General features: G+C 35.1%; 1 protein-coding gene across 12 annotated transcripts in view; it reads right to left on the bottom strand.

Moving 5' to 3' along the window:
* DMD (dystrophin) overlaps positions 1-23,302 on the bottom strand; it is a 1,276,803-nt gene that overhangs the window by 687,415 nt on the left and 566,086 nt on the right. For all 12 annotated transcript variants that reach the window (XM_080377714.1, XM_080377711.1, XM_080377709.1 and 9 more), the window contains 5 exons: positions 22,573-22,743; positions 19,831-20,013; positions 18,140-18,274; positions 17,221-17,370; positions 9,183-9,344 (listed from right to left, as the gene is read on the bottom strand). In XM_080377714.1, the coding sequence (XP_080233840.1) occupies positions 9,183-9,344; positions 17,221-17,370; positions 18,140-18,274; positions 19,831-20,013; positions 22,573-22,743 (801 nt within the window). The remainder of the gene's footprint in view (positions 1-9,182; positions 9,345-17,220; positions 17,371-18,139; positions 18,275-19,830; positions 20,014-22,572; positions 22,744-23,302) is intronic.

The following is a 23,302-nucleotide window of genomic DNA, read 5'->3' as shown; positions in this document are numbered from 1 at the left end:
TTACTATTTTCACAGTATGATCAGGCAAGTTGATAGAAAACTGTTTGAAGTATCACGTACGTGTAACATCTTCATCTCACAGAATAGTGTTATATCTAAAAGAGTATTCAATTTGTGGCATATTACTGACCAGTATCAATGCTCAGTATCTGTGTATATGCTAAATGCACAATGACATGTAGCTGATTAATACAGTAACTTAATCCATTTTCTAACACACATTTCCGGTTATGTCTTTCTGCAAAACCAGTGTGCAGTCATGTCATGACAAAAAAATACCTGCCTTGTTGGTTCACCATAAATCACCGTTACAAGAAAAAATTAACATAAGCAGTGTTGGCTAGCACAATGTAATAGAAAAGAATTCCCATAAAATATATTGATACAACATAATTTAGAGCCATTAACATATTTTTATGTTTAAATTGTTAGAAAATGGGAAACTTATTAACAGAACTGCTAGACAAATACTATTGAGAACAATTATCCTATGAAAAAAGACAAGGTATGTTCCCACCAGGAAAGGTATTTGAGGCCATTACTCTTGCATGAAAAGTGATTTTAGATTTAATATCTTTTTCAATGCTATACAAGCAGTTCTCAGATACTCTGCAGACTAGTTATAAGTTTAAATAGGTGCAAATTCATTCACCTTACACTACAGTAACTTGTAAAATATAAAAACTGTGTAGTTCAAAAGACATCAAAAGATGAAGAAAAGAGTTTTTTAAATTACAATTTGATCCTTTAAAGTTTGATTATAAGTAAAAATGGATATATAAGTATTTTTTACCACATTTTCATTGTTCAAGCACAAAGCTGTGTACACTGTATACTGTCTACAGGCGTATTACATGGTTATAAGGATTTGTATACCATTCTAATGTATATTACAACACTGTGTTGAAAGCAGGTTTTCATGAGTTACACTGGAAAGGTATTAAAGTAAATTTTAAGAGAAAAAGATTTAGATAAATACAGAAAACTATTGTCATTACTACACTTAACTGCAAAAATATATTTGTGAGTCTAAATTATCCAGTACTATTTAGAGAAATAAAATATTTTTCTGAAGCACAGCATTTATAGTATTAAAATGACTGACAGAAAGCTGCCAGTTTAGATGATAATTTAATTTCAAATTATCAATTTAATGTTTTCCATTTTTTTCATATTTTGAGTTCTCTTGGCCAACAGTATTTGGAGCAAGTAGTAGAATTTTTCTAAATACGGTATTTTAATTTTAAGAAAGCAAAGACAGTCAATGCAAAGGGCCATACAATCAAGGAGAGAATGTCTATTTAACAGTTTATTTTGGACTATTTATTTTCTCCTTGTCTAAGTTTAAAAATTCCCCCTTGAAGCATACTAGAATGGTACAGGATTATTCTCTGTGTTTGTGCAGTGCACAGATCAAATTGTTCATGGTGACTCAGCATTAGTTAGGTCCTGATGCCAAAAAAATTCTTTATGTTATGGAAGTCAGAAGTGTATATACAAGGAAGAAGGAAGTCAGAAGGTTAGAAAAATATGCTGTCACATCCAGCATTTCAATTGCTTGCTTCTGAACCTATCAATTAACCAATTTTTGGTTGTATTTTCCAGTTTACTTTGTACAACCTCAGAGTCATTCTGGAAACCATGTAATTGAACAGAGGTCAGAACAGCACAGTACAGATAAGAGTATTGTTTAAGCAATTAGGTATTATGGGACACTGCATGGAGATTGTGCTATCTTACTTTTTTAAATGGCTGTGCAGGAGAGAGATGAAGCATCACCTACTCTAGCATCAAAATGCAGAATTAGAAAGAACAAACACATTACAGGAAAACTTAAAAGAAAAGTTACCAAGGATTATTGCAAGGAGAGATTTTTTTCTATATGTCACTGCTGCTCACAGGTAGAAAGATTAAAACAGTCCTAAACAGATAAGAGAATTTAGAACACAAGCCTGTGATGAACCTTTTCATTGAAATTTAACATGACCAATTTAATTTTTTTGTCCACTTTGACTCATTAACTTATTCCATTGACTTCTAAACATCCAGAAGAATACACTGATTTCCTTTTTCCATTTCTATTATTCCCACCTCTGCTTTTCTCAGTGGTTCTTGCCTATTTTGTCTTTTAATAAAGACTAAAACCTGCCTTCATTTCATTTCTAGAACATCACAATATAATGTAGAGTCCATTACTAATAAATACTACTGGGCATCAATTACTTTGTCCTACAGGTTAAGGATTCCCATTTGCCATCCCTGGCATTTTTTCAGGAAGTTTAATAATTTGCAAAATTTATATATATGTACACACATACAGATATATATGTATAAACTAAAATATAAATATATGTAAAACCTAATTATAGTGACAAGACCAAAAGCACTGATTGTGCCTATTCTCATGAGGACCACTTCTAGAACAAAAAGATTGCAGTCCCAAGGGCAAGCTATGCATTATTTCTCTTAATTGCTAGTCTTAATTTTACAAAAGATGAAGAGCGAAATGCAGAGTCTTTCTGTACTGGCAGGAAAAAGAATTGGCAGTGTAGCCAGTTCTTGGAAAAACCTTTCCTATCCTGGATCAGAGAAAAGAAAAATCCAACATGACCATTTGTCTCATTTGAAAATTATCACAAACCTAACTGCACTCTCATGCTTTAGAGAACAGCATTTAATTAAACAGTAACAGGGCATATAAACAAATGCTGTAACATTACTTGTAACAGAAAATTGAACTAGAAGGCTTGATTAATGTCACTTCCCATCAATAGCTGATACCATCATTAGAAAATCAGTCATATTTACAAAAAAAAAAAAAGAAATCAAAGAAATAGCAGTCAGCAATATCCAGCAAAATCATAACCATGGAAAGTATTTTGCAGGGGGAGGACACGTGTATGAGGTGTGGTGTGGCGGTGGGTGGTTTTCAAACCTAAACTCCAAACTCTGGGTATTTAATTAAAAGGAAGGTATTATTTTTTTTATAATCAAAAGATTAAAATACAAAACCATTATATATATATACACACACACACGCACACACACACACACATTGTTGAATAATGGCTGAAAAGACAAGGTTAGGTGGAGTGCACATCTAATAGGCAAACACAGATTTTAGTATGTGTAACATTGAAAGGATTACACTACAAAAACAGCCAACAGTTCCAGTTGATGTACTATCAGCAACCTGAAAAAATGTTTGCAAGACAAAGATGTTCTGGAAAACATAATGGTGAAACTGCTTTCTCATGGCACCTCAGGCATACAATTTTCCACCCCAGAACTGGGAGAAACTTGTCTCTTTTTATTGCTCCTTAGGAAGGAAGACGACACTGTTGGTTCTGTTAATTCAGGAATGGGGAAAGATCACAGGCAATGTATTTATAGTGCACATTATCCTCCAAGACATCTTAATTTCATGTTGCCAGACTCCACCGTACTGTATTATATTAGTTGCCAGAAATTCATACTACAGGGAGGAACTGCTTCACAGTCAGTATTAACTATACCACCAAGATCAGGAGAATTATTTCTCAAAAGCTGCATAAATCCAGAAGAAGAAAGATAGAAGTGATACATACATAAACACATTCCAAGATGGGACAAGGAACCCTGATGTCACTTGAACTTAGAATGAGCAACAAATAGGTGAAGTATTGCCTATGGGCATGCACCATAGTAAGAGCGGGAATTTACTAGTCTCAATTTGACGTATAAACTTCCACAAAAAATACACTAAATACTACAAATCACACTTCATTAAACACCGTGGCAGCAAAGGGATTAGGTTAAAATAAAGTTGCTATAATTAACCACACTTCCTTTTTTTCCCTTCTGATTTCTCTTTAAAGTCCATTGCAGAAAAATGATTCACTAAATTTCTGTTTACTTCTTACAAACCTGATTTATAAAACCTGTTCGTGTACAGAAAGGTTTTTTTTCATTCCATGACAAAAAAATAGCCACATCCTCAAGTAGAAACATGCCCTATTTTCTCCATGGGAAACTTAACAGAGGACATAGAAAGGCTTTCCATTCTAAAGCAAAGATTTATGGGAACAGAGGGTGATACACTGGAGTTCCTTAAAAAGAGTACACTTGGATGATACATAGTAAACAGAAAGAGATTTTTATACCTCTTTCTGACCTTGCAGGGTTGGTCCTTTCCTCACAAGATTTCCTTCCCACCGAGCACATTTCAGTGGCATCCTGAGGGATAGGCAGCATTTATGGTAGGCAGACGCAGGCGAACCCTGAAGGCTGGCTGGGGCAGTGTCCCCCGCTCTCGCAGGCACTCCTGCAGTGCGAGGCTGCATGCCCCAGCCCAGGGGTAATGTCCTTTTCTTTCCCACTGGACTCTCAGAAGATGCTCCCACTTAAGCATATTTATTTTCTCCCAGAGAGAAGGTTTTCTCCCTAGTTTGGAGGGTGCCAGAAAATAAATATGCTGCTCTCTTCTCATAGACATTTTTAAGCAGAACATGCTATGCAAAACATGCTATACAAAATAAACTAAGTAGTTATACTATCCTCTACTACCTCCACATTCCTCTATCCATATTGCACATTCTCCAATGAAATACACCAGGCACTACTAGTACTGGGTGATTGAACAGCCAGAGTAGTAAATCCTTCAGCAGTGAGTGGTAGATCTGAAGACAAGGGCAATTACAATACCTTAGTTTTCTTTCACTGTTTGTTCCCTGAAAACAAAGTTTAAATTTAGCCCAGAACATCAGTTTTCTACAATGGATTTCACTAGGATCAACTGCAAAAAAAGGCCTGCACTTCACAGCAACCCTACGAGTTCTGCAGTGGCACAAGATGATGATGGCAATATGTCATGATTCAGGCCAAACGGTGAACTTCTAATCGCCCTCTGCTTTTTTGTAAGTTTATACATTATGAACTCAAATTATACTAGATTACCTTTGTAATTAATGAGTCTTTCACATAACTCTTACACCGAAATCACCTGGGTAGGAACCTAGGATTTAGCGAATTTGGCTTTCTTGAACTGTAAAGAACAGCTTGCCAGCTCTTCTTGGAGTATTAGGTTTTCTGATTTGTGTTTCTATAAATGCTACTTATCTTGCCTGACAGCTCTTAAGAATGGTGCTCAGTTTAACCTCATAATTGCTTATTTTTGTGTTTCCTATCAATGCCTAAGGAGTCAGATCTCTGTCTAATGTATGGAGAAAATAAAAAATTTAGAGAACATTCTGGTAAGTTATTCTTTTAAATGGAAACATGATTCTAGCAGACATAAAAAAACATTTCTGAAACTATTTTAGAACTGTTAGTGGTTAGCTTTGAAAACTCTGAAAGGATAAATGAAGTACCAGAAGATTAGAGAAATGTTGAAGTACACATCTTTAAAAGCACAAAAAAAAAAAAAAAAAAAAAAAAAGTGCCAATGATGTCCAACCTTTGCAAAACAAGAAGAAAAGTGTATAACACATATAGAAGATGCTGTTATAATGGGAATAACATAGAGGTGAGTCCCAACAAGAAGAGTATAATTACTTTTGGGCAATACTCTGCAAGAAAGAATAACTGAAGAGTACAAATGAGAAAAGCAAATCATCAGAGTATAGAAGTATGATTGACAAGACAAGACTGAGTAAGTTGGACATGACAAATGTAGTTTTTGCAGTCAAAACACAGTTAATGGAGTGTTCAGATGCTATGATGTGTAGAGTGTGAGTATCCATACAGTACAGATATCTGCATAGAACTTCTATATTCAAAACAAAATGTAAGTTTACACTTCTGAATAATGCTTATCAGCTATTCCCTCCTTGACCACTGTTCTACACATCGCTGAACAAAATAATTACGGCAGAGGATAAGTAAGTTTAAATACCTTTAACATCAGACATTTTACTAAGTAGACAACTGTGAATTTTTTGCCCCAAAATATTAGCCTGAAGGCAATGAAACAAAGCATTATATTTGTTAAGTAACACATTGCACTACCAAACAACTTTGCCATTATATCACCACATTAACTTTGGTTCTGAACACAGCACAATGATATTTAAAAAAACAGATTAATAACCATCTTAGAAAACAGTCAGGTATGTAGTGTTTATCACAACAGAACTGAAATTAATGAAGGAGGTTTTGAAAAGGCAAAGTATTTTACTCCTGTTTATTCACCACATTGCATTTTACGTAAGTCTACAGGGAGAACGACAGACAAATGATTTGTGACGTGCAGATGAGCAATGAAGTAAGTGTATTTACTGTCTCACTTTATAACCCCCACAATGTAATCACCCAGACTAAACAGAAGTACAAAGTCAAGAATCTCTCTCCCATCATAATTTATTTAGTAACAAAGCTACAAATAATTATCTGAGAAATACTTTCTCATATAAATGTCACATTTTCAATACAGATTTACATGTCATTTAAAAAGTACTTGGAAAAAAGTCAGCAACTGGCAAATGCTTGTGACGATGACACTCCCTGTATTTCTTGGCAAATTTAAAGGAATTAAAGAGACTTCAGTTGGGATCATGAGATCAAGCATACAAACAAATAAACTTTCCTTCTGGAATATTGTTTTAGACTTTACCTCATTCCAGCTTTTTTCATCATTATAACTTGTGGAATCTGAACTGACTTATCTGTGTGGTTGCTGTTAGATTGTTTTGTCTGAATACAGCACCTTTAGTTGTACTCAAAAGTTGGGTGGCAGTGGCTCTCTAGCATTACATTCTCAGCACCACGTGGTGCAGTAAGCAGCGTACAAAGTACATTAAAGAAATGATCCAGAGGAGAAGTTGAACAGCACATACTTAATTGCCTTTTCTTTGTGTCAGCTTTCCGAATAAACTAAACTGATCTTGTAACTTAAAAATAGGAGCTACATGTAATTTTCTCAGATCCATTTCTGATCAGCTGAATGAAAGATTATTCCTCCTATTAATGCTTTAAATGGATTTGAATTTTTGATGCAAACACACAGACCTCCCAAACTCTCAACAGCTTTCTGATAATAAACTCTCCCATATGTTCTTTTAAAATTGCAACACATATTGCTGAAGAATTTGCTAAATGCCTCCACATGGATAAACTGACCCCTGCCCAGAAACCAACATAACTGACTGAAAGATTCCCATTCCAGCTGTGCAGACATTATTGTAGGGTATCTTATATGAATGAACTCTTTTCAGCTCCACAAAAGAGCTGTGCCAGGGGAAGCTCCACAGGAGATGTAGCCATTCAGTATGCGCCTATTCTGCCATCAGCTGGCAGGGGCATTCACTAAAGGAATGACTCAGTATATTTACCCACATAAAATTGATTGTTTATTCCCTTTCCCTCCAAGGATTTTAAAGTACTTCACGAGTAAACTTAAGAGGACTTCAGTATTTGCATTAAATCATTTCCATTGTTAAGTTGTTTTTTTTTTTTTTTTCCATTATGTCCCACTGGCATCTTAAAATAAAAACATGAAAGGGAAAAACTCAGCAGCCTCTATGCTGGTTTTCCCACAGTGCACACAGTATAATCAGGTGAACTTGACATCAGACAATAAAATCTCAAGAACAAAAACAAGCTCTGCAAAAGCACTGAGCTGAAATTTTCCCATGGAAGTGTGCTAATTAAGGTTGGTTGAGTTTTGTGCTGTTTGGGTTGTTGAAGTTCTGAATTACTTCCTTTTGCACAGTCTGTAATCATTGTCAATACTGTCATTGAGGACACACATTAACCAGATGCGTCCCTGGGATATATGAAGAACCACCAAATATTACTACAATCTAAGGGTCCAAATACACCAGAAAAAAAGCACAATTTCATATCAGAATTTTCTTATGTATTACAATTATATAATTACAAGATGATAAATTAAATTCATATTTCTTTAAAATATGCTGATTTGTAACCTATTATTTTTAATAAAAAATGTTGCAATATTCATATTTCAAGAAAGGAGAGAAATAATTCAAGAGAGTCAACTGACAGCTAACACAGCTTAGGATTCAAAATGAAATTTCTCTGAATGATACTATTTTTATATTGGCATAAGTTAAAAGCAAATAAATTAGAATTGGTTTCAAAACATGGCCAAATGAAAATATGATCCAGTGTTCTATGTATAACTGTTTAAATTCACACACACACAAAATCTGCATGTACCTACAAGCATACATACACTAGAAAAGCAACTGAAAGGTACATTTATCTACATTTTAATTCAAAAGACATGGAAACCTTTATTTTTAAAGAGGAAAACTCATGATTTTCAGGGCCACATATATTCAGCTCTGAATATATTTAAGATCATCTAAGCGACTCCATACAGGACACTAATTTTTTAGAATGAATTTAAACTCTACCAGCATGCCATAAAAAACACAGTTGAATGCCTCTTCTACAATCATTATAAAGCACTTGTTTTCAATTTCCCTGTAGCCTTCTCTGTTTGTTTGTTTACTTTTGTATTCTGATTTCCTAAATTTAGGTGGAATTTACAGTAATGATCCTTTAAAATAATATTGTAAAATATTAATAATTCTATACCAGAAATGTTTGCTTTTATTTAATTTGTATTATTACCATCTTAGTGTTGCTGTGAAGCAGATGTTATAGAAAGAAGAATGGAAGAGTAAAAGTGAGATTTAGATGTACATTTTTATTTCAAAGGCTCAATAAACTTCTCAAAGAATGGGAAAAGCTGTTTCTGTTAAACTTATGTGAGCTGTAAAAATGGAAATAAAGGTATATTAATGTGCACATCTTGAAATAATTAACAATGTTGTCATGTTTCAATAATTTTCTATTCAATAGTAGTAACAATCCCTAGGCCACCTAATCAGCTTTTTAAAAGAGCCATCTAGGAGTAATGAAGATTATTAGTTTCTTCTTTCCAGGATGGGAACTGGATTTTAAAGAATCACATTTTTTATCTTTGTCGTTTTATTTGCATAGTCTTCCATGACATTGATAGTTCTTTACATGTTCTGGACAGGTATATAATGCAAATCAGAAGGAAAATAGGACTTTACTAATTAGCTTATCTTCTCAAAGTAATCCTACATAAAATTTATTGGTGTTTTCATACTGATCATGTTGCAAATCCATTTTATTAGTGTGAGTATTAGTATTACCTGGTTGATTGAGAAAACCAGAAAACACATCAGTTCAAGCTGTATACAACTTACCTGAGCTTCCTGAGGGACCTGTGCTGCATCAACTCTGTCTGCAATGTAGGCTGTTAGCTGTTTGTCAATGAGAGCAAGAGACTCTTGAATTAAGCGGAGGGTTTTGTCAGTCTCCTGGGCAGATTGAATACTCTGTTCAAGACTCTTTTGTCTTCTCACAGCCTAAAACCAATGACAATGTTATCAGTATTTACAGTAATAATGCATAAACATTCCCCCCCCCCCCCTTTTTTTTTTTTCCCCTCCAAAAGAATGCAGGCTAAGAATCAAAAATAGTACTCTGGACTTGTGCTCATCCACCTTTTTGTATGACAAGTTGCGCATCTTTTTGCCACCCATTCAGTTATTTTTAGTAAGAAACAGACAAACAAAACCCCAGATTGCAAGGACAAATTCTAAAATATGTAGGATCCTGAAAAACCAATGCATGCATTGAGGATTTCTATACAGAGTGAACGTTAGCAAAGCCCCTTAATAAAACCATGCTGATAGTGTAGTCTTTCATTCTGAGGCATAGCAGTCCTCCTGATCTTATTATATAATTCAAGAGATTTTGTTTACTGAGAATAGGGTCACAATCCCATCTGAGACAATCCACTTCAGTAAGTGAGAGGGATAAAGACTCTCTTGAGAAGTAGCTCTCTTATATGAACTATAAATAGCTGTCTGGAATGGTGGCAATGCCTACTTTGGAACAAAACAAAAACAAGCAAAAAAGAGAGATGGATCTTTGTCACTCTAATTATAGTCTCTTTCAGCCTAGAAAGTTGACTCTTGCCTTTACTCCACTGCTAGTGTCACAGGATTGCCTACCATCTTCTTTTACACAATCCTTTTTTAAAGGTTGCTTTCCTTTCAGGGGTCCTCACTTCATGGTTTACCAAATCAGAACAATAAATTCTCCAAATTGTCCTTAAAACACATGTATAATTAAGCACTTGACATAAATGGGTCAGCTTTAACTATTATTTGTACCCGTTTAATATGGTATTTAGCAGGTAATAATTAACTTGGTACTTTCTTCCATCTCTCATTGTTTCCACTTGTGGACTCATATTTCACTGAGGCTACAGCTTCTGCCTAAGATTTTCTGTTTTATACAAAGCACGTAATAATTACCAAAAATCTCAAATGCAATGCATTTTTTCTCTGTACAAGCCCAGCCATACTGCTGACCACAGAATAAAGTGACTGGCTTTCTTTGACATGATTCAAAGGAGGAGGGGGAAAGCAAGCACTCTTTAAGTCAACATTGCTAGTTGTCCTGTCATTTTTCAAATCAAATCACACTACCTCTCTTTGGGGAGCCAGCTATACTTTAATTTGATTTCATACCCATTACAAAAATTTTGCCCTGAACAAAAAACTATCTCAGCAATTCAGTGAGAACATTTGATACAACTGTACCTTCTTCACGGTACTCAGATTCTTATAGACCTTCAAATTTAAAAAAATGAAAAAAAATATTTCTTGTGAGCATTCTTGCTAGCTGTTGACTTAGCTAGAGATCCAACCAGTATTTACTATATTTGTGTCTGTAAGCTTCTTTGTGCTATTTCAAAACAGCTGATCAGATAATCTTGCACCACTGCCAGTTCTGGGAATCTTCTATGGAACTGAGCAGCTTTACATATCAGACCCACACTGTCCACGTTAATGGAAGCACCTGAGCCAAAAAGGTATTATTACCCTACTAAAGGAACCATTAAACCAGTGTAACTTTATAGTATAGTACTAAGGTTTGCTACTGAAATTACTTTTACCATCTGATTTGAGATTTTATATTACAATGTTCTCAGCCTGTTCAAAGCAGCAGGGTTAAAAACCACAGCTTCCATTTACTCTGACACTCCTTACAACTAATTTGTAAGCCTGGCTAAGACACAGTCACCCTCTACCTTTCCATTTTCATCACTATACAGTAGACTGAAGGAACCATTAGAGCAGAAGCAGGGTGAGTAGCTTCCTACAGATCATGGGTAAGGGCATCCTCCTGGAAGCATGGAAGAAAACCTCTCTGCCTTTACTATTTTCTTTGGAACACTGGTAGGACTAACCTACATGTATAGTCCATTCATACCGAGGGCTGCAGTGTTCTGATGTTCAGGAAAGCTGACCATTTAACATAAGACACTAAGAAAGTTCCATTCTTATTAGTCATTAAAATAAGTGAGTGGACTTTCTGGAGAATTCAATATATAGGACACAAATTTTGTGTTAAATACTTTCGAAAAACAACTTATAGCAAAGCTTTGACCCTTTGTTAAATGCTGACCCATGCTAACTACTATTTTCAGCTAGGAATTTGCTTAAGTATAGATAAATTTGCTGCCTGCCTCAGGACCAGACTGCATCCATACAGTGAAGAAATCACTGCATGGAAACTCACAATTTTTTTTTAAATTGTATGACAAGTATGTAGTGATTAAATGCTTGTCATCTCTGTGCTGATATCAGCAGAAACTATGTATATCAACATCATGTTTTAGAATACAAGTGAAAAAATTAAAACATTTCCAAACTCATTGATCAAATATTAAAGCAGATAAAGTTAAGAAAGAATTACAGAAAATCCTTGCTTGAGCATGGCTGAATTTTTAAGGCTGGATTTCAAACAAATATAAAGTCAGATAAATATGTATATATGCATGCTTGTGAAGTCTTTATATACACACAAAGTAAGCATGTACACCCACACAGAAAGACAAAACTTTCTCCTTTCATTGTCCCCACAAAGAATTGGATTACAGTCTATTAACCTGCATGATATTCTGTCTCTTCCAAGTGAGATGAAAGTACATCTTTTCCAAATACTGCTAACAGTTTAGATGACTGAACGGATGATACCAGACCAGGATGTGAATGCAGTGGTACAAGACAGGAATTATTTTGATAGCAGGAGCAGCACCACAGAGCTGAGTGCTGGGACATGGCACCTTCACGCTTGTGATGATTTTCTGAGATATATGCATGCTGCTTTAATTTTTTGTCTCTTTGTTGATTACTAGGAACAGACTCTGTCCTGCAAGCTCACCTGAAGTTAAGCCTCTACCCTGACCCCATTGAATTCGCATGACAAATGTAATGAAAATGTCTTCACAATAATTTCATAAAAGGTACAATAAACTCATGTAATGTAAGATACTTCTTTAGAACACAATAGCTGACTCAAAAACCTAATCCTGTTCATTAGGCAGGTCCCTGGCACTATTAATGGCATTGCAGAATACTTATTAATAAAATCAAGGGGAATGCTACAATAATGGAGAAGTCTTCTTCCTCTTGGTTACTGACGGAGGTAAGCATTAGAGGGCTTTACACGAAGGGGCAGACACTACACACATCTGTGAACCTGGGTTTCAAATATATCCTTAAAACTAATACATCTCTGTGAGTAAAAATCTATAGCATTAAAATATTTTGATTTATCATGTTCTGCTTTGGAAGGGTGCTCGTTGTTTTTTTTTTTTTTTTCTCTGAAAGAGATTACATTTTGTCTGTTTCTCTGGAAGAAATAGGTGGTTTAACATCACAGTATATAAATGGGTCTGAGGATATAACAGGAAGCTCCAGCTCTGCTGTCACATCATAGTCAGGAAAGCTGAAGGCTTTAGTCTCTAAAGGGAAGTGTCTGACAGTTAATTGCTAAATAAAAATTCTCAGGCAAATAACCAACTGTTTAATTATTTCTGGGCCTGTGAAATGTTGACAGCTGTCAAGGAAAATAAAAACAAAAAAAAATCTGCTGTTAAGCACTATCATAATGAAAGAGAAAAGAAAAGATGTTTATGGATTGATTTTTTTAATAGACTCTCAAAAGTTTTTTATAGATTTTTGGTTATTCTTTATGATTAAGAATAATTTAGTTTTTAGGATATACGGTATTGCATAAATCTGTTTACAATTTAAGAAAGATCAGTGGAAAATCTAGGAAATGGTAACATTGCATATTATCCATACAAAATGCCACGTTATGGGAATGGAAGCACTGAGAGGTGATCAAGTATCAGGGAAGATGGAGATACTGAAACAGTTGGTTATGACTGTAACTCATTCTTTGATGCTCAATGTTATAAAGCTATATTTATAGACATTGTCACTTTTTCCTTAAATGATATATTTCATGCATTTAATGATACTACTCACACATGTTGGTTAGAGTTTTATGGTTAAAACCAAGTAGTTTTGTTGTTAAGGCAGTAAGCAGTAGTTGCGGTGTGGGAGAAAACATAGAACAAAAACTTTCAAAAATTATAGTACTTTTAATAGAGGGTATATTTATTTAAAATGCAGAAGCAAATCCACTAATTTGCTTACAAATTATAGCTCATGGAAAGGGATCTGTTAAGAAAGACAGATATATGTTATGGTTTTTGGTGGGTTTTTTTGGCTTAGTTGCACTCTCTAATTATTAAGAAATATTACTGCAGGGTAAAATTAAAAGTTAGGAAAGTTTAACTTTAAAATTCCTTCTTAAGTTGTTTAAGTTACTTTCAAATTTGACATAATTCTTGGTGTTATAACAGTTGTGTCTGAGATATATTACATCTCTGTATGTTTTGCATCAAATTGTTAATGTGTTAATCTCTGCTTTTTGTTTGGAATCAGAGCAGATTAGTTTTTAGACTTAAACTAGAAAAAACTTTTCTAACATTCAAAGAAGTCATTTAGGGCCTAGAAATTTTTAATACCCTCCAAGCTAGAACTAATTCTTCTACAAATTCTAATAATCCAAAACTGCAAACAGCAACAAGCTCTATCTGTTTAGGTTATCACTACAGACAGATTATGCCTCTCAAATTCTGTGTCTCAGAATTTGTAAAAGCAGCCCTCTTAGAAAAATTCAAAGCAATTGCATGGAGATGGGGCATGAAGAATTCTTTCGTATATTGAGAGGAGAACAAAACGGAAAAAATGTGTCAAATGATGTGCTCTTTGACAAATACAAAAGGTAATCTTGTGGGGAGTCTTAAAAGAAATTAAGTGACACTCCACAAGAACAATAATTTAATTTAGTGTAAAGCCCATCTGAACAATAATTTTTTGTACAGTTTTTTTGCAAGTTTAGTCTCAAGAATATCTAGCCGACATTTCTGAATTTTGCTGGACAGGATGTAAACAACTTTCAGCATTACAAGTGATGATAGCCACTTGCAATATTAGCTTGAAGGTCTTCAGGCAACCATGTTTTTTAGACCCAATATATAGTGTTGTAAGTGAATCAGTCCTTGAAAATTAAAGGTATGTCACTTATCGATCAGTCCCAGATGTTCAAAAGCAAACTAAACACACTCAGTCTTTGTTAAGTACAGAAGATAAGGCATACAAACATAAAGCCATTATCAGCCTTTAAAAATGAATCTCTATCTCAGTAGCCATGCTGCACTGCCTTGCAGCATCATTCATATGGTAGTGGTTTGGTTTGGTTGCTCTATTAGTAGTGAATAAATATTTCACATATCAGTTTCTGCCCACATGAGCTTATTGTCTTGGTAATTATCTGCACAATTATTCAAATAAAAATAAATAACTTAACCACTTTAGAATAGTCTATTAGACTGCCTAAAGTGGAAGTGACCTTGAGCACAAGCTGAATAGTGTTATGTGTGTTATGTGCCTGCAATGGATTTTTATGCAAGGAGAGTGCACGCTGTTTGGATTTCAATAGGGCTACACAAACAGCACAGAAAATTCAGTGTCAGGAATCTATGAAAAAACCTGTGTGAGGCTTCAGTGGGAAAATTAATAAAACTTTTTGTTTTATTAATTCCTCTCCCCTGATTTTTGTCTGTATTTAAATTAAATTGGAAAGCAGTTAAAAAAAATCCAATGTATTTTGCTTATATACTCATTCAAATTTTCTGCAGAATTTCACACATCTTTATATTGTACTTTCCACATTTAACCTCTGCAGATGGCATGAATTTTAATTTAATTTCTATTATTGTGAAGAATGAATAGTATTCTCCCATCACTCAGTAACACTATTTGAAAGTCCTGGTTCTGCATACTGGAAGCCCTCTCTATGTTCCCAGTTTTCTCCTCTAAGTCAGGAAAAAAAACAACAGCTACCAAGAAGCAGAATTCCAAGGAATGTATCTGCTTTAAAAGATAAGTTAGACGTTAAAAAAACAAAAAGGGGGGGTGGGGGGCAGGGAGAGAGTCGGCATACAGAAAGTTATGTTTACTTTTCTGTTATAACATTGTCCAACAAAATGGGACTATGTGAATGCTTGCACTGACTATACCACCAGGTAGTTGGGAAACAGGCTCTTTCCCTCCCTTTACCCTTCAAGTTTAAGCTCAGAACAGCTGAGAACCCTTCCCTAATTTTATTGTAGTGCTTTTATTTCCACTGTTTTCAAGAACAAGTACGTTTCAAGGACCGTAAGAGAAGCAAAAATGTTATCATCGTCATGGTAGGTTATCACCATTCTAACACGGATGCTTTCCAAAGCATCCTCTGTATCACTGAAACTGAGTAACTTTTGACCATCATTGTAGCTCATCTTTGAACATGTTCTGGTTCCAATCATAAAGACTGACTGTGTCCTTTTTTAGGTCTTTCCCTAATAATTCCTTTCATAGCTTTACCAAGTATCAATCTGGAATCTTAATGATATTTCTCTTCATAACTTCAAGATCTACCTTCTGAACAGTAACGGTCAGCTCAAAAGTTACAATTTTGTATATGAAGTCAAAGGTCCTCCATGAGTATCAATTTTCATGTATTTACACTGAATGCTTGTGTAATTTAACTGTCTTGTTACGCTGTCCTGTAAGGTTGTTCTGTTTATTTAGTTTGTCCCCATCTTTGTTACTAGTAAAGTACTAGTAGTTGCGCTATTTCTTTAGGTATCCTTTCATTGTCTAAGAATTCTTTGGTGAATTCTGTTTGGTTCTGCCATACATGCGTTTCTACTAGTACGCACACAAATATATGCTAAATAAACTCCTAATATTAAAAGTAAATATCCATGCACAAGTATCACAGTTTTGAATTGATTTACCAGCAAAAACGTATACTCTCCCACTAGTGGGATAATCAAACAAGTAGTAAAATTTTCTTCATAGTGTCTTTGGCAAAGATTGCTAATCTAGCATATTGCCAGATTTGACTGTCCTTGTGCTAAACATGTTTCAATATTCTGTCTTTATAAAACCTTTTATTGATACAAAGATTCTTATTTATTGTTTAGTAAATAATATACCTGTAAGAGGATGTTACTCGTATTTAATTTTGAAAATAGTTTGCTTCTCAATAACAGTTTTGTCAGAGAATGCATGTCTAAATATGCAATTGAAGATTAAATACCCTAGACGGTCACTTCAGTTTTGGAATTTTAGGGTTACTTATTGTACTGGTATTGGCTGGGATGGAGTTAATTTTCCTTGCAGCAGCACATGTGGTGCTATGCCAGGCTGTTAACCAAAATTGATATCACAGGGATGTTTTAGCTGTTGTTTGCAGTGTTTGCACACTGCCAAGGCCTCCTCTTTCTCCCTCTGCCCCTCCCAGTGACACAGCCAGGACAGCTGACCTGAACTGACCAAAGAGATATTCTGTACCACAGAGAATCACACTCAGCAATGCAAGGGGGGTTGCCGGGGGTGGTGCGTGGTGGTGGTGTAGTTTTTCCAAAAGTGCCATTGCTCAGGGAGTGGCTGGGCATTAGTCTCTTGGTGTTGAGTGATTGGTTTTGCATCGCTTGTTTAACCACCCCCCCCCCCTTTTTTTTTTCTTTCACTTATTAAATTGTTTTTTATCTCTAGTCCATGAGTTTTGTTGCTTTTCCCTTTACAGTTGCCTGTCTCATTGCACCAGGAGACATGGGGAGTGAGCAAGCAGCTATGTGGTGCTTTGGTACCTACAGGAGTTAGCCTACCAAATCTATGCAAATCATCCACTTGTAAAATAAGTCTTTGTTTGTGTACTGGTTAGGAACTGTACAAAGAAAATATTTTATTCTATTATATTTTTAATGGTGCTAGACTGTCAGCTATTTAATGGGAGGACAGGTCAATTATTAAAATATACCTCCTGCTGAAGTTCTTCCCATCGAGTATTGAACTTCTCAAGTTTCTCATTGATCAGTTCGTCCAAGATGCCACCATCAGTTAAAGTCTGAGCCAATTCTCGAATCTGATTGCGATTTTCTTCTGGATGTCTCATTAAACGTTCCAAAGACTGAAACAAGGTCAAAAAAATACTTTGTTTTCCTTTCTGCAAATAAGATTCTATGGAGCAATCAGAACTTGCCTTAAAAACGTAACTTTACATTTCATACACAATAAAAAAAGAGAGAAAAGATATAAATAGCTATGTCCCATGCCTTGACATCAAATTCTGTACTGCAAATAAAGAATTTTCACAAAGCAATAAATTGGGTACTTGATTTTAAAACCAGGGACTACGCTCAGTGATTTCAGTAAGCCTATTTGTGTACTTAAAAATTTAAAAAAATAATGCTTGAGTATCTGACTGAATGAAGTTCAAAAGCAAAAATGCATTATTAATGTAACATTTTGTATTTTTATCCACTAATTAACTTAGTTTCTACAAATTTTAAATTAATTCCATGAATAAATTTAAATGAGTTCCATGAATAAAAATTAAGTAATAGTGAACAGAGTTGCAGTACTAAGATGAAAGCTTGATCTCTCTGAAGTCTTCATTTTCTTGACTGGCTTAAGTGAAGCCATGTTTTTTAAGAACAAGTATTCTACTGTCACCAAAAGTTGTCTATGACATCAGGCATAACACACGCAATTACTCTGTCTCACTTAGGTGGATTCAAATTCAAAACCTCATTTATTGAATGAAGTGAGAACACAGAACTTGCCAAATCATCTGCATCTTTCTTATGTGTAACATTGAATCATAGTTTGTTTTGAAAGTAATGTGATTTACAATTTATCAATACATGTGATATGATATTTTTTAAGTCAGCACTTACATCTAAAGACTCAGAAATCTCTTCTGCACCTCCCTGGATATTTTCAGTTGCCTTCAGTTTCACTTCAACCTCATTCAACCATTTATTTTCTGCATCCAAATACGACAATAATTCACGCCAACATGCCCATACCTCCTGATGGAGAAAAAGTAGTTTACTGAGATTGAAAATGTCACAGGTAACTTTCAATTATTAAAACATTTAAAACATTACATGTTTCATCGCCAAAACAACATGGTTGATATCTGATGGTTACAGTGCCATTTAGTTGATTTTCCCCCCAGTATTTATATGTTCCAAATAGATATAAATCACAACCAAAACATTCTGATTAAACAGAGTAAACCCACAGAATATAGTGTGAAAAAGTGAATACTTCTGCTAAATATGACTTGAATCCTCTGTCTTATGAATTATCCACTTTTTATGCTTTTCTGTAAGATTTTCTTGTAATATATAAATATAGAAATTATCAAATTTTTAATGACTCATGTTAGAGGTTTGTATCTTTCTGACAAGATGTAGTTAGGCTGCTTATATATTCTGTATATTAATTACTTAAAGAACAGGTTCATAAAATGTCTACAAACACAGCTTTCAAGAATTCTGATGGAAATCTTCATGGAAATTAATTTTAAACAACATCTAATGCAATTTATAGACCACTTAACTGCTAGAGTACTAAACATAATGTTGTAAAATAAAATTATGTTCTTATTCTCCAGGAATTAAATTGTTGTCCACTATTTTATTTTTACAGTTCCTGAAGATACTTATATAAGCAAATAAAAATGGCACTTTATGCACAAGCAAAACATTTAAACTCTCCATAAATCACCTTTTCCTTGCTCCCTTTTTGTTAATAGAAGTTAATATAATTTTATTGAGATGCATTAGGATGTTTTTATATCAAGTTTCCCAGAATGCAATTCATCTCACCTAACTTTGGTCATATCAAATGTGTCGGGTCTAGGAAGAGTTTATAGAGGGTTATTACCACTCAACAACAACATTAATGATCAGGAGAAATAGAGGCTACCAGCTTAGACAGAATTGTCACAGTGAAATTTAGAGGAGATAAATTTTACCCAGGTATAAAATTGTCCTGTAAAAAGTTATCTATTCCAAATTTGTTCACAACAAAAACTCATACCTGATTCACTGTGACCACTGTATAATACGCAAATAGTCCTATGGCAAGAGTCTTTAATGGGGTTGGCCAAAATGGCAGAGTCAAAATGCATGAGACATATTCAGCTTGCCAGCAGATCAAATGCTGTTCCCATGCTGAGATAAAACTCCCTGTTTGGCTTCAGTGCCATTTAATCAAAATCTCAGCCATGGAAGAAAGATGCCTAGAGGAGCTGGTGAAAACAATGTCACAGGGTTGCTACAGAAGCCAGATTCTTCACTTAACTCAGATGGTTAAGAACCCTGAGCAGCCATTGCTGTCTTCCACATAAGAGCCATGTTTGAGGCTTCTCTTTTAATATGACTCTCTAGCACATATGATTCTCAAAAAGATTTAGTATATGGCTCATACCATGTGGTATGTGGTATTTGGTATATGGCTCATGAAGCGAGGACAGCCTTAGGCTACTTATGATCCTATATGCTAATACATCTTTACTCTCTACCTTACTTATGCAGTTAGAAGGGCTATAAATACAATGACTGACAAGATATCCAACCTCCAAAGTTTTACACTTTCCATTCAGTCTGCTGCAGAGTCGCTGGTAGCTGGTAATTAGAACATCAAGCTCCTTTTTCAATGCCTCATGAGCTGCAGGTGGAGCTTTTGCTATAAAATTATTCACAGAATCAGTAATAAGCTTCACTTTCACTTCTTTCTGCATGGCTTCTTCCTTTGCTCTCTGAAAAACAAAAATTATAGTCCCGGTTTAAGAAGGAAACTTATTTCTAATAACTGTTAGAATTCTCTCTGACAGAATTCTGTAAGAGGGAAAAAAATTCAGCAACCTCACAAAACAAAATGCCAAGAGCCATTTAATTCCCAGACTGCCTGACATAATCTGAATGCACCCAAACCCAATCTTTTTTCCTTTTGTTGCCAGTACACGATACTCAATACCATTTAACATCTCACAACTGTTTAGTTTTCTGGAGATCAGAAAAGTAAAACATTTCATTACGTTGTTTTTGGTTTGGTTTTTTTTTCCCCAAGAAATGCTCCAAATACCTTTGCCATAACAACTTATGAATTGCAACTGACAAAAAAAAAACCAAACCAAAAAACCCCAAAACCAACTGTGGTGTTATAAATCAATGTATCCAGGTTTTAAGGTACAATCACAAGTAGCAAGACAGAAAATAAGGAAAATACTTATGACTGATTTTTCTATCCTTGCCACTGTCATTAACCTGCATTTAAAGAGAAAATGAGAAAATAATTTTTTCTCCAGTGTATATTTCACACTTTTATTAGAGTATTAATATTGATTCCATTCTCTCACTTTACAGAGATGGAAAAATCAACTCCATTAATCACGACCAGCGGACACTAACCTAACATGGAGAGAGGACGAAGGGAAAAGGGAGTGTCTGCCTAAGCAGCACTTTCTGCATCAGACCCTAGGCAAAGAAGCTTAACAGACATAGGAAATATAAAGATTAAAGGGACACAGAGAAAAACAAATGGATGGTGAAATAAACCCATAACTAAAAAATCCTATATAACTGATCTGGTACCATCAACCTGCCACTTTTTCCCTGTTTTAGCCTATATAAGCACAACACCTGATAAACCCAATTCCCAACTTTCTTCCTCCATCTTTTGCTACTCCCCCTCTTGTTATGCTGTCTCATTTGTAAGATATAAGATTATCATACCTAGCATTGTTTCCTCTGGGTGCTTATAATGGGATGGTGTCTATGACTGCAGACATACTGCTACCAGAAACAGAGTGATGGTATACATAGTGGCATCAGTGTGTACTGGTCTTCACAGGAATTTAAGATGGGAACTCCCTGGCCCGAAAACACTAAACCAAAACCTTGCTCCAAACCACCTGCTTTCTCTCTGGGTCTGAGAAAGTCCATGAACCAGAATAATTGGGATCAGGCTGCCATTGTCAGAAAGTTTACGAGGTTGCTCTTGGCTTTCCTTTTCCCTAGCTGTGGGAAGAAATGGGCTGCAGGATGAACAAAGAGTTCTTGTCTAGATTTTGCCTGTTGTGTGTGACAGAAGAGGTGGCTGCAAGCCTTCAGGGAAAGGATCATCATAAGCAGGTGAAGGAATGCATGACAAATGATCTGGTTATCTGCATAGGTTGAGGTGTCACATTTTGGCACAGCCTGTACTTCAGCTTGAAGTGCAGAATATTCAGCAGGAAATAGATTATAAAGGTTGTGTCTAAAACTATACATCTTACCCACTTTTTTATGCAGTATAATGTATAAAATTGAGGTTTGATATTTAGTTACTAAAAAAATCCTGTATCTCTAGAGCAGATGTTTACTTTTGATAGTGGATGCCCCATCCCTTGAAGTGTTCAAGGCCAGGTTGGATCTGTCTTTGAGCAACTTGGTTTAGTGGAATGAGTCCTTGTAGGCGGGTGGAACTAGATGGTCTTTAAGGTCCCTTCCAACCCACACCATTTTATGATATGTCTCACTTACAATTAATTGAACTTGTTACTTATATTTCCATATTTTCTGTATATTCTGACTGGCATCAAGTAATTTCTGTCCTAAATTAAGAGATCATTGGTTGCACGGTCAGATACTCTCAAACACTGACAAAACCCCATGGACAATGAAGAGTATGTGAACATAGTGTTGGATAGATTGTTAAAGCCATATACTCTGACTTCCTGAATAGCACAGGCCAAACAATTCACCTATGAAGTAAAAATCAGTCCACATCCAGTGGCTGAGCAAGAGTACACTTCAGCATGTATCACAAACTAGTGTTTTTGTCCAAAGGCCATATTCACCCCATATGAAACCAACATTATTAATTGAGACCAAAATATGCTGTTCCTGTAGTGCTATACTAAAGAAACAGTAAATTATGCATACTTAGTACACACCAACATGCATCTTGAAAACCTAAATCTTATCCCTCCCTAATACAAAGAGAAGACATAAAACTGATTTCACTCTATCCGTTAAATGCTGCTAACACCTGATTCTTAGGAATTATTCCTTACATAAAAGAATCTGGAAGCTGCATCAAAATCAAGTATTCAATAAAACAAAGAGGAAAAAAATCAACGTAGTATTGTAAGAGATTAAAGATCTCCCAACATATTCCAAATAGAAATTATTTCAAGCCACCTACCACTTCAAAACTTAGGCTAAAAAGTAGACCTCAAAAGACACCTTCCTAAAAGAACGACTAGACATTCTTTACAATGAGAGCTTCCAAAAGAACTTTTTAACACAGATCAAGGATTTAGTTAATCTTTTACCTTCAGTTCCTCAATAGCTTTCTGTAATTCATCAGGTGTTTTATACTCAAAATCTCTTTCCAAATATTCTTCCTCAGCTTGTGTTATCCATTCATGCATCTCTGACAAATCCTTTCTGAGACTCACTGTCTTATCCAAACCACCTTTTAATGCTGCCTTCTTAGCATTGGCCTGTAAGAAAGAAAAGATTGCATGGTACTTAATGCAAAGCTACTGTAGAAACAACTATATTTTAGCCTGAAGAGAACCAATTTAAATCCTATACTAATCCCATTGCTAGTAACATTGTATGTTACATTGTTACATACTACATTGCTGTAATTAGGCAGATGTTAACAAGGAATTAGATAGATATTAATAACAGGTAATCAAGAAAGTATTACACATGTGCATACATCCTTTTTTTTAGTGAGTCATTGCTGTGCAGAACGAGTTTTCAATGATCCTAGAATATCCTGAGGTCATTAGAAAACAAATCTGGAAAAAACCCATCACCCAGGGACTATCTTCTAAAAGATGTAAAAAGAACCACCACAGGAGACCATGAAAGTGCATCCAAGGATGAAACCAGAGGCTCTTGAGCTATAAAGTCAGATGGCCTTCTAACCAGTTTGAATGCAACTTGCTAGAGAAGAAAGCAATATGCATAGCTCCCTTCTACTAATGAGGTCATTATTGATTTTCTCAGAAAAGTGTATATCCTAAAAATAGGTAAGTAAAAAAGGAACTT

Source organism: Falco punctatus (assembly GCF_963210335.1).
Source record: "Falco punctatus genome assembly, chromosome: 2".
Taxonomy (NCBI): Eukaryota; Metazoa; Chordata; class Aves; order Falconiformes; family Falconidae; genus Falco; species Falco punctatus.
The sequence above is the reverse complement of the archived record's forward strand: the minus strand, read 5'-3'. Positions and strand labels throughout refer to the sequence as shown.